Source organism: Salvelinus alpinus, chromosome 19 (genome assembly GCF_045679555.1).
Source record: "Salvelinus alpinus chromosome 19, SLU_Salpinus.1, whole genome shotgun sequence".
Classification (NCBI taxonomy): domain Eukaryota; kingdom Metazoa; phylum Chordata; class Actinopteri; order Salmoniformes; family Salmonidae; genus Salvelinus; species Salvelinus alpinus.
In genome coordinates, this window is record NC_092104.1 from 40,560,203 (window position 1) to 40,572,679 (window position 12,477).

Sequence of the window (12,477 nt, forward strand, 5' to 3'; positions counted from 1 at the left end):
TGGTCAGAACGTGAGCTGGGTGGGCATTCTATGTTGTGTGTCTAGTTTGTCCATTTCTATGTATACCTGATATGGTTCTCAATCAGAGGCAGGTGTTTGTCATTGTCTCTGATTGGGAACCATATTTAGGTGGCTTGTTTTGTGTTGGGGTTTGTGGGTGGTTGTTTCCTGTCTTTGTGTTCTGCACCAGATAGGACTGTTTTCGGTTTTCACATTTATTGTTTTGTTGCTTGTAGTGTTCACGTTATTATCTTTATTAAATCATGTTGAACACTAGCCGCGCTGCGTTTTGGTCCTCTCCTTCATCCCAGGAAGAAAGCCGTAACAAAACCACCCACCATACTCGGACCAAGCAGCGTGGTAAGGGGAAGCAGCGGCAGCAGCAGCAGCAGCAGGAGCTAGCAAGGCAGAGTGGCTGGAAGCCCGAGAGGCTCCCCCAAAAATGTATTGGGGGGGGCACACGGGGAGTGTAGCTGGGTCAAATAGGAGACTTGAGCCAGTTCCCCATGCTTACCATAAGGAGCAGTTGCCGAAATTGAGGTACGAGTCGGAGAATGTGGAGGAGTTATTGGACAGATTGGAGAAAAGTGAAAGGATGGGAGATTATGAGACATTCGATGAGTTGTTGGTAGAATTGGAGGAGAGCGAAGAGAGAGAGCTGTTGGTTTGGCGTAGTATACACGGTACTTGCCCTGAGGTGTGTGATTACCGTGGAGAGCGGGAGTACGGGCAGACACCGTGTTAAGCGGAAGAGCGCACGGTGTCTCCTGTACGTGTGCATAGCCCGGTGCGGTACATCCCAGCTCCACGTATCGGCCGGGCTAGAGTGGGCATCGAGCCAGGTGCCATGAAGCCGGCACAACGCAGCTGGTCTCCAGTGCGTCTCCTCGGGCCGGTGTACATTGCACCAGCCTTACGCATGGTGTCCCCGGTTCGCCAGCACAGCCCAGTGCGGGTTATTCCACCTGCCCAGCGTTGCCTGCGCTGCCTGTCTGCCCAGTGTCGCCTGCGCTGCCTGTCTGCCCAGCGCCGCCTGCACTGCCCGTCTGCCCAGCGCCGTCTGAGCTGCCCGTCTGCCCAGCGCCATCTGAGCTGCCCGTCTGCCCAGCGCCATCTGAGCTGTCCGTCTGCCCAGCGCCATCTGAGCTGTCGGTCTGCCCAGCGCCATTTGAGCTGCTCGTCTGCCCAGCGCCATCTGAGCCGCCCGTCTGTCCAGCGCCATCTGAGCCGCCCGTCTGTCCAGCGCCATCTGAGCCGCCCGTCTGTCCAGCGCCATCTGAGCCGTACGTCAGTCAGGAGCTGCCAGAGCCGTCCACCAGTCAGAAGCTGCCAGAGCCGCCCGCCAGTCAGGAGCTGCCAGAGCTTCCCGCCAGTCAGGAGCCAGAGCCGCCCGCCAGTCAGGAGCTGCCAGAGCCACCCGCCAGTTAGGAGCTGCCAGAGCCGCCCGCCAGTCAGGAGCCAGAGCCGCCCGTCAGTCAGAAGCTGCCAGAGCCGCCCGCCAGTCAGGAGCTGCCAGAGCTTCCCGCCAGTCAGGAGCCAGAGCCGCCCGCCAGTCAGGAGCTGCCAGAGCTTCCCGCCAGTCAGGAGCCAGAGCCGCCCGCCAGTCAGGAGCTGCCAGAGCCGCCCGCCAGTTAGGAGCTGCCAGAGCCGCCCGCCAGTCAGGAGCCAGAGCCGCCCACCAGTCAGAAGCTGCCAGAGCCGTCCGCCAGTCAGGAGCTGCCAGAGCTTCCCGCCAGTCAGGAGCCAGAGCCGCCCGCCAGTCAGGAGCTGTCAGAGCCGCCCGCCAGTTAGGAGCTGCCAGAGCCGCCCGCCAGTCAGGAGCCAGAGCCGCCCGCCAGTCAGGAGCTGCCAGAGCCGCCCGTCAGTCAGGAGCTGCCCTCCAGTCATGAGCGGCCTTCCAGTCATGAGCTGCCCTCCAGTCATGAGCTGCCTTCCAGTCATGAGCTGCTCTCCAGTCATGAGCTGCCCTCCAGTCATGAGCTGCCCTCCAGTAATGAGCTGCCTTCCAGTCATGAGCTGCCTTCCAGTCATGAGCTGCCCTCCAGTCAGAAGCTGCCATTAGTCCGAAGCTGCCTTTCAGTCCGGAGCTACTTCTCAGTCCTGAGTTACCTCTCAGTCCTGAGCTACATCTCAGTCATGAGCTACCTCCCAGTTATGAGCTACCTCTCAGTCATGAGCTACTCCTCAGTCAGGAGCTACCTCTCAATCATGAGCTGTCCCTCAGTCCGGAGGAGTTCCCTCAGTCCAGAGGCGCTCCTCAGTCCGGTGGGGCCCTTTGTGAAGGTTCTTAGGCCAAGGTCGGCGGCGAGGGTCGCCACTCAAAGGACGCTAAGGAGGGGGACAAAGACAATGGTGGAGTGGGGTCCTCGTCCAGCGCCAGAGCCGCCACCGCGGACAGATGCCCACCCAGACCCTCCCCTATAGGTTTAGGTTGTGCGTTGGGAGTCCGCACCTCAGGAGGGGGGTACTGTCATGTTCTGACCATAGTTCTTGTGTGTTTTACTTGTTTTAGTGTTGGTCAGGACGTGAGCTGGGTGGGCATTCTATGTTGTGTGTCTAGTTTGTCCATTTCTATGTATGCCTGATATGGTTCTCAATCAGAGGCAGGTGTTTGTCATTGTCTCTGATTGGGAACCATATTTAGGTGGCTTGTTTTGTGTTGGGGTTTGTGGGTGGTTGTTTCCTGTCTTTGTGTTCTGCACCAGATAGGACTGTTTTCGGTTTTCACATTTATTGTTTTGTTGCTTGTAGTGTTCACGTTATTATCTTTATTAAATCATGTTGAACACTAGCCGCGCTGCGTTTTGGTCCTCTCCTTCATCCCAGGAAGAAAGCCGTAACAGCGTTGGTCAGCCCAATTGAGGTAGTATATACATGAATGTATAGTTAAAGTGACTATGCATATCTGATAAACAGAGAGTATCAGCAGCGTTCATTTTCAGTTGTTATTCATAGTTAATAACTCTGTTATTCATGGTTAATAACTCTGTTATTCAGAGTTAATAACTCTGTTATTCATAGTTAATAACTCTGTTATTCAGAGTTATTCATGGGTGGTTTTCGCCAGCCCACCTTTACTTTTCCTTTGCTTTTCCTTATCTCTGTTTTGACTGATGTCTAATGTCCAAGCAGACCAGTACAACCAGGAATGATCAGCAGGGGCAGGATTAACCTATTATTGTTCTGCTCAATGCAAGGCAAGTGAATCCAAAGAGATATACTGTATATCACTGCATGGGATTTATTTATTTTCTCTATTGTATCTTCTGATATACAGTATATTAAGAGCAGGTCAGGGTTCTTTGCACATAAAGAGCTGTGTTATATAACACAGTGAAATAGACAGACAGTCTTACCTGTGAACCCAGGTGGACAGTCACACTGGTATGAGTTGACCAGGTCCTCACAGCTCCCTCCGTTCTGACATGGAGCAGACTCACACTCGTCTATATTCTCTTCACAGCTCTCACCTGCAAGAGACAGGACACATTACGTACTTACTCAATTACTTACCCTCAAGTCAAATTAACATCGACTGCAATGTCAGAGGATTCCTATTCAATCAGATCCTATACTTAAAGGGGGGTGGGAGGTCACCAACTATGAATTTCAGTGTTTTGCCTTACCAGCAAACCCAGGCTGGCAGTGGCAGAGGAACCCAGCTGCTTCCTCATAGTTGAACTTCCTGTCATCCAGTCCAGACAGCACCCCATAGTGCAGCAGCTCTGAGCGCTGAAAACACTCTCCTCTATTCTCACAGGGCTGCAGCTCACACTCATCAATATCCACCTGACAGTTCTTCCCTTCATAACCTGCAACACACACACCATCATTTTAAACAGTTCTTCCCTTCATAACCTGCAACACACACACCATCATTTTAAACAGTTCTTCCCTTCATAACCTGCAACACACACACCATTATTTTAAACAGTTCTTCACTTCATAAGCTGCAACACACACACCATTATTATAACAGGGGGGGGGGGAAGTTATTTGTTTCTAGCCATTTTGAGCCTGTAATCGAACCCACAAATGCTGATGCTCCAGATACTCAACTAGTCTAAAGAAGGCCGGTTTAATTGCTTCTTTAATCAGTACAACAGTTTTCAGCTGTGCTAACATAATTGCAAAAGGGTTTTCTAATGATAAATTTGCCTTTTAAAATGATAAACTTGGATTAGCTAACACAACGTGATGGTTGCTGATAATGGGCCTCTGTACGCCTATGTTGATATTCCATAAAAAAATCTGACGTTTCCAGCTACAATAGTCATTTACAACATTAACAATGTCTACACTTTATTTCTGATCAATTTGATCTTATTTTAATGGACAAAAAATGTGCTTTTCTTTCAAAAACAAGGACATTTCTAAGTGACCCCAAATGTTTTGAACGGTAGTGTATATAATGTGCTCTCCATCCTCTGTATTGAGGATCATCTTTGTTTTTCCTATTGCTCATGGCCCTGCAGCTGCACCAGTCCTACACTAGATGGCATTGTGGTGTAACACCACGGTCAGTACTACACTATACAGGTCTCTCAATAGGTCTCTCGCTATGTCTCAAACCACTCCCCCTTCTTTGCCTCTAAACCACAGGCTTGTATCATACCTTTGACCCTTTATCTCTGTGATTTACGTCTGGGAAACTCCACGAACCAAATCTTACCAAGAAAAGGGTTTTGCCTGCTTGTAAAAGGCTACATGGAAGCGCCTGTAGCTTTTCTTTTCAACATACTCCTGACACCTAGGATGTTCTCACTCTCTCTCTGTTTTTACGTCAGACAGCAGATCAATTATTCTTGTACAACAATCACTGCGTGTCAGAGGAGGCTGGTGGGATGAGCTATATGAGGACGGGCTCATTGCAATGGCTGAAATTGAATGAATGGAACAGGGTCAAACATGGGGTTTCTATATTTTGTTTGTTGTGTTTGACACCACTTCATTAATTCCATTCCAGTCTTTACAGTAAGCCCGTCCTCCTATAGCTCCTCCCACCAGCCTCCTCTGCTGCATGTGTAATACTTCCTGTGGTGCAGAGAAGGCTTGGCAAATATGACAGACAGCTGACTGTTACTCCCTCATTTGGTGAGAAGTGTGTGTCTGTGTATGTGTGTGTGTGTGTGTGTGTGTGTGTGTGTGTGTGTGTGTGTGTGTGTGTGTGTGTGTGTGTGTGTGTGTGTGTGTGTGTGTGTGTGTGTGTGTGTGTGTGTGTGTGTGTGTGTGTGTGTGTGTGTGTGTGTGTGTGTGTGTGTGTACCTGTCCAGCAGATACAGTCATATTGGTTGACCCCCTCTAGGCAGGTGGCTCCATTCTGGCAGGGGTCCGAAGCACACTCTGGGATGTCCACCTCACATTGCTCTCCTGTGAAGCCTGTCCCGTTGCAGTCACACTCATAGCTGAGTGAGGAGGAGGAGACTTAGAGAGGCTCCTTATATCCTGCTTATTTCAGTGAGACTGGGACATCTTTGAAGCATGAAAACGCACTGGGACCTCAGTGCAGCCAGTAGAAACGTTAAACAGTCTTAACTGTGAGGTTTCTAACATCGAATAATTTCTGATCTAAGGGCATTTTTTCTTAAGGAAAGGGGAATTCCACCTTCACACATTTTTTGTTGTTGTGGGGCAGTCCCACTCTTGATGTTTTTAGTTTTATTGGATAGGACAGAGGTAGAGAGGAAATATAGAGGAGAGGGGGTGGTGAACTAGCAGTGGGCCGGATTCAAAGAAGCTTAGACCATCTATGTGGTATTTTTTGGTTAACAAATGTAATTGGTTCAATCTAATATATTAACAAGATACACCACCCAGGTCTGATGACGTTCTCTATCAGGTTTTCCCCACTTCCCAACCTCATGATTAATTACCATGCGAATAAGCAGTGTAATCCTTATCCTCGCCCTGTTAAACTTTACTGTCGGGAAGGAATCCCTCGGCTGACATACTGCTCACCGACACATTGGGGTTAAGCAGCTGATTCAGCCAATGAGAGGAGAGAGAGTTGGAGACACCTTACCTGTTCACCAGGTCTGTACAGTTGCCATCGTTGAGACACAGCCCGCTGGCACACTCATCAATGTCCAGCTCACAGTCACGGCCCTCGTACCCAGACACACACTCACAGGTGTACAGGCCCACACGGTCATGGCAGGTGGCTCCATGCTGGCAGGGCTGCTCCTCACACTCATCAATCTCCACTTCACAGTTCACCCCTGTCACACAACACAGACACAGCTTCATATATTTATTTTACCTTTATTTAACTAGGCAAGTCAGTTAAGAACAAATTCTTATTTTCAATGACGGCCTAGGAACAGTGGGTTAACTGCCTTGTTCAGGGGCAAAATGACAGATTTGTACCTTGTCAGCTCGGGGATTCAAACCTGCAACCTTTCGGTTACTAGTCCAACGCTCTAACCACTAGGCTACCCTGCCACCCCAGATATGATGGGTTTCACTATGAGAACAACTATAGAGCTTAGAGAGAAACATTGAACATGGTGTATTAATAAAACTTTGTAGTTTCTATATGAGGTTGGCAAAGTAGTGAACTCTGAACTAAAGACACTGAGTTAAAGAGAGAGGGTAATTCCCTCACACTCTAAAGACAGCAGGATACATTGCACTGACCCAAACAGAGAGGCTGTCTCACCTTTGAACCCTAGCAGACAGTTGCACTCATAGCGGTCCACCTCATTGACACAGGTCCCATTGTTCTCGCACGGCCGCGACACACACTCGTTAATGTCCAGGTCGCAGTGGTAGCCTTGGAAACCAGGCACACAAAAGCACTGGTATCCGTTGACGTCATCTTTACAGATGGCTCCGTTCTGACAGGGGAGTGACTTACAGTCATCCATGTTCTCCTCACAGTCCCTCCCCTGGAAGCCTGGGACGCACTGGCACTGGTACCCATCCGATGTGTCAACACAGGTGGCACCGTTGTGGCACGGCTCCTCAGAGCAGTCCCTCGCCTGGCAGTGATCTCCTCCATAGCCAGGGGGACAGTGGCAGGTGTAGCTATCCACCCTGTCCACACAATGGGACCTGACACCCTTACATGGGTTGCTCTCACACTTGATGTTGATGTTGAGTGTGCAGTTGGTCCCTGCGAAGTTGTCAGGGCAGTGGCAGGTGTAGACCCCTGTGCCCAGTGTGCTGGTACAGTTGGCGCATGGCGCATCTTGGACACAGGGGTCATACAGCTCCCTACAGTCCTTGCCCATATAGTGGACTGGCCATCTGGGGCAGAGACACGTGTAGTTGCCCATTTGGTCGAGACACGTACCGCCATTCTGACACGGGGACGACAGACACTTGTCTGCTGCTGCTGTGCACAGTATACCTGTAGGCAAGAAAGAAAATAAACTCAGTATTTATCATGAATGAGAAAGCTCAAAATATGTAAGCAACCTCAAACTTCATGAAACTGTGGTGAGATAATCGCTGGTGAAGTATTACCAGTCCATTACCCTGGTAATGTATTACCAGTCCATTACCCTGGTAGTGTATTACCAGTCCATTACCCATGTAGTGTATTACCAGTCCATTACCCTGGTAGTGTATTACCAGTCCATTACCCTGGTGAAGTATTACCAGTCCATTACCCTGGTGAAGTATTACCAGTCCATTACCCTGGTAGTGTATTACCAGTCCATTACCCTGGTGAAGTATTACCAGTCCATTACCCTGGTAGTGTATTACCAGTCCATTACCCCGGTGAAGTATTACCAGTCCATTACCCTGGTGAAGTATTACCAGTCCATTACCCTGGTGAAGTATTACCAGTCCATTACCCTGGTAGTGTATTACCAGTCCATTACCCTGGTGAAGTATTACCAGTCCATTACCCTGGTAATGTATTACCAGTCCATTACCCCGGTGAAGTATTACCAGTCCATTACCCTGGTGAAGTATTACCAGTCCATTACCCTGGTAATGTATTACCAGTCCATTACCCTGGTAGTGTATTACCAGTCCATTACCCTGGTGAAGTATTACCAGTCCATTACCCTGGTAGTGTATTACCAGTCCATTACCCCGGTGAAGTATTACCAGTCCATTACCCTGGTGAAGTATTACCAGTCCATTACCCTGGTGAAGTATTACCAGTCCATTACCCTGGTAGTGTATTACCAGTCCATTACCCTGGTGAAGTATTACCAGTCCATTACCCTGGTAGTGTATTACCAGTCCATTACCCTGGTGAAGTATTACCGGTGAGATTACCAAGTATTTCCTATGAGCTCATTAATAGGCCAATACACCAGATACCTTTGACCTCTCCCTTTGTCTCTGCTTTTGAGGCACTTATAGAGCACTTTCTTAATGAAAAGTTTTTTTAAAAACACTTCCCTCTCTCTCTAGTCTGGACTTAACGTGAACACAGCAGATGGTGTTAGGAGTAAACGTATTGCACACTCACTGTGTGAGCAGTTGTCACCTGAGGCTTCATCAATGAAAGTTCCCTTCACCCCGAAAACTACTAATCTAACCTGAACTTGACCCCATGGGTCATCTTAATACACACCGCAACAGGTAGTTTAATAATCACAGACTATTTGACGCTGGTTAGATTTTCTGCTATAATTGTTGAAGAAATGTATGGAATATTCCTTTTGTCATAAGTAGAAATAATAAGCGTACAGTGCTAAAATATTTGAATATGAGGGGGATAAAACTGTGGAATGCTTTCATACTTGAATACATGTTCCTATTACGTGTATGTTGTCTTAAATCCTGATTTGATTAGATTGCTAAAGCTCGTCTTAATGAACACAGATATATAGCTTCTGAGTTATTCAATATACTAGTATAGTTTATACTGTATTTAACAAAGAGTGTTAGCAGGGATTGTTACTATATGTTTACATGTGTGTTGTTTCCTTACTTGACTCACTCACAGCTTATCTTAAAGGGAAGGTTACATTGTCCCTCAATCCACTGTAGCACCTACTGTACCTATTACTGCCATGCCCCCGGCCCTTTAACACCTCTATAACCCTCCTGTCACACCCCTAATACCTCCACCTCACACCTGTTTCCCTAATATAATGTGACCATCCATAGTGCTCGGGAGCTGTAGGGTGGGCAGGCTTTTGATCCAGTTCAGCACTTGATTCAATGAATCAACTGATCATTACATATATTCGTTGAATCAGGTGTCTGATTATTGGCAAAAGCCAGCACACTCTGGCTGTTGCTCTCCATGACAAGTGTTAGTGACCACTGATCATTCATTTCCACTCAATAGATCTACAGTACTGGTTGCTGTGTGTCACAATCCACTTGTTGTGAGCCACATTCTTCTTCACCTGCTATGATATCTAGTGTATGTTCCAAACACCATATATGTTCTTCACTAATCCCCTGACACCCCCAGATACACTGGAACATCCGTTGCAACCCGCAGTTTCATCAGTTTCCTCCTACTGTCAACCCATCAACCCACAAGCTTCCCTTAACTCATGGTGTAAAGGACCAGGTTTTCTGTTCCCTTTATATTAGTGATAAATATGGATACATGTAAACACTCTCATCCTCCAGACCATCATAATACATAGGATTTATACAGTATTGTGATTTCCAAGACCTAGAGACACTTCTGTCCAGACATGGTACCTACCTACACTGTTTATATGCACTGTGCTGTATACCCACTATAATGCACTGTGTACGCTAACAGCTGGTACTACCTGAACCCCATATCAGATTAGGTAGCAGTGTGGTGATTGGCTGAGACAGTGGGGGTCTCTGACTGGTCTATCCTGCTGCAGGCAGACCATTCATCCCTGAAACATTCCACTGTGCTGATGTCACTGCTGCCTCCTGTGCCATGAAACAGTATGTCAGAGCATCCCTCTAACAGTGTGGAAGAAAGCAGTGAGGTAGATAAGAGATGATTAATAGTTGTTATGCTTAATGTTTGTCCAAATAAAGATTATTTGTTTCCTCTGTCCTATGTTAACAGTTACCAAAACTAAAGTTACCCAAACATAATCTGTACATATACTCCAAGTCAAATGTCAGTTGAGACCCACACTTTGGGGTATTATGGACCCGTGGTGGCATGTTGTGACTCATGTTGGGCAGCAGGGTAGCCTAGTGGTTAGAGCGTTGGACTAATAACCAAAAGGTTGCAAGTTCGAATCCCTGAGCTGACAAGGTACAAATCTGTCATTCTGCCCCTGAACAAGGTGGTTAAGCCACTGTTCCTAGGCCGTCATTGAAAATAAGAATTTGTTCTTAACTGACTTGCCTAGTTAAATAAAGGTGAAAGAATGTTCCAGTTTTAGTCAGAGGAATTATATTTTATCTCCACTGGAGGATGAGAGTGTTTACATGTATCCATATGTATCCATATTTAGTCAGTCAGTTAGTCAGTCATACCATGCCAGTGTTGTGCTTTGTCCAAAATTGTATTCATACTCAAAGGCTAAACTGCAGTGACTCACTTGGCTTTAAAAAGCACACATTCTGACACGTTTAGTCATAGTTATCCTGTGATGTTAGTCAGAGATGTAAATGTCTGTGTTTCATGTGGATTTAACGTATCATTATTGATAGTATATCCAGTCTTTTCTATCAACAATGGTTGATCCAATATTGCAGTTGTTTTTTCCATCAGCCATGCAATCTAAAAGTACTGTGTTCGTTTCCACAGTGCTCAGAACACTTGGCCCTCCGTTCAAAGTTAAGACAAAAAGCTGTTACGGCCAGACTCTTAGCCCGTCACCATGGTGATGGGAAACAATGGCCTCTGCATGTGATCCGCCCTAGCCACCCCGTCCTGTCAGTCTTTCCAATTTAACGAGGTTCAGACACTTCCCACAGGGCCGCGGGAAAAATGGGTCAACGCATCATTAGGTGGGGTTCAAAATATCCCCCACCCAAACATACTGTACCCCATGACACCACACCCCACATTCCTCACTGTTTACTTCTCTTTACAAGTCTTAACTGCTCCTATCATAGGTTACCAGGGAATAATATCACAAGCCATTTATCTCACTATGATAGATCATTATGATCTATGAATGACTTCATGATAAGTGCTCAAGCCAATTATATTTTTGTCTTACATAGTAAGACATATCAATTACAGTGACATATCATACGTTTCCATTGTTTTTGTTATGTATGATATGAAACACATGTTTGATTGGTGCCTACTTCGGGCAGGTCTCTCTTGGTTCTTTAAAATTAATTTCTAAATAGGACCAGCCGTATCATTAAATAATAAATAACTTATTGAAGGGATACTGCACTCAGAGATGTTCAGATTATCACCAACTACAACAACCTGTCTGCCAGCTGGCTACTACCACTTGTCCTCCTGTAACAACCTCCCGCCTTGCTAATGCCCTATTACAGCTCTGTCCACATCGCCCCTACACACGCACACGCACACGCACACACACACACGGTGTACACACATTTTCACATTACTACTTTCCACGTCAATACTCACACATGCAAGTGCACACACAGGTTTTCTGTTCCCTTTATAGCCTACATTGATACACCTAGACAGTGAGTCCTACCCAGTTTGAACGTCATCATGATGAGCAGCAAAGGTTTTTGGTACTTTGAATGAAACCTCCCAAACTCCATGGCGGTGAAGGGACCCACTGTGTCACACAACGTCCAGCCTGAGAACTGCTGCCTGTCACTCCTCCACAGGATCCCCTCCCAGCATACTGGTCCAGCCGATCAGCTCTCTGCTCTGATAGAAGTTAGCTGGAAGTGTGCTGCAGGATCTCCATGCTTGGTCAGTAGTCAGTACTGAGCTCTCTGGGGACAGAGTTTGCCTGGCTGGAGTAAGGCCGAGTAATCTCCCCTGCAGAGAGCGGCCAGGAAAACATGGCTTGGATTACTGACATGGACTGTCTGTCTCTCTAGTGCCCTCTCTTTCTACTACATCCCTCTTTCCTCTATCCCTCTCACTTAGTAATGTTGATTTTCATCTTTCTCTTCATTCCTCCCTCCTACTTGATTTTATTTAACTTTCTGAAACAACATCGAAATAGTTATATATCAGTGGGTACCAACATCAAATGCACCTGCTGATATGTGTCAAAAATAGACCATGAAACTGAACTCACTTTAACAAGAGTTTTCTCTCTTATAAACATTTTAAGCCAGACCTTGATGTCACTCTACCCTCCTGCCTTACAACAGTCCCAGGAGTGGTGGTGACAGGTCCAGTCCAGGTTTAATGAGTGTACGCAGGATCCATCAATGGCTAGCCGGGTCCTTTGTGAGTGGGGGGCTTATCCTGGAGCACTCTAACACCTAGCAGGACAGCGGAGCCCTCCGTGGCAGCTGGGTCACCTCTCCGCCCACCACCCCCCAGAACAGAGTCCTGATCCCGGGCCTGGCTTAACCACAGCATGCTGGGATTGGAACAACACAGAGTTTAATTAAACACTTGGCATCTGTTCAGGCCAGAGATAAGTCTATCTCCATCCA

At 47.2% G+C, this 12,477-nt stretch overlaps 1 protein-coding gene across 1 annotated transcript in view; it reads right to left on the bottom strand.

Moving 5' to 3' along the window:
• The window catches only part of LOC139545582 (protein crumbs homolog 1-like), a 28,313-nt gene extending 16,532 nt beyond the window's left edge, over window positions 1–11,781 (bottom strand). Inside the window, exons 1-6 of the mRNA XM_071353529.1 lie at window positions 11,550–11,781; window positions 6,659–7,351; window positions 6,023–6,218; window positions 5,266–5,405; window positions 3,627–3,812; window positions 3,357–3,470 (exon numbers count right to left, since the gene is read on the bottom strand). Coding sequence (XP_071209630.1) covers window positions 3,357–3,470; window positions 3,627–3,812; window positions 5,266–5,405; window positions 6,023–6,218; window positions 6,659–7,351; window positions 11,550–11,619 — 1,399 coding nt within the window. The 5' untranslated portion in view covers window positions 11,620–11,781. The remainder of the gene's footprint in view (window positions 1–3,356; window positions 3,471–3,626; window positions 3,813–5,265; window positions 5,406–6,022; window positions 6,219–6,658; window positions 7,352–11,549) is intronic.
• Window positions 11,782–12,477: the final 696 nt, after the last annotated feature.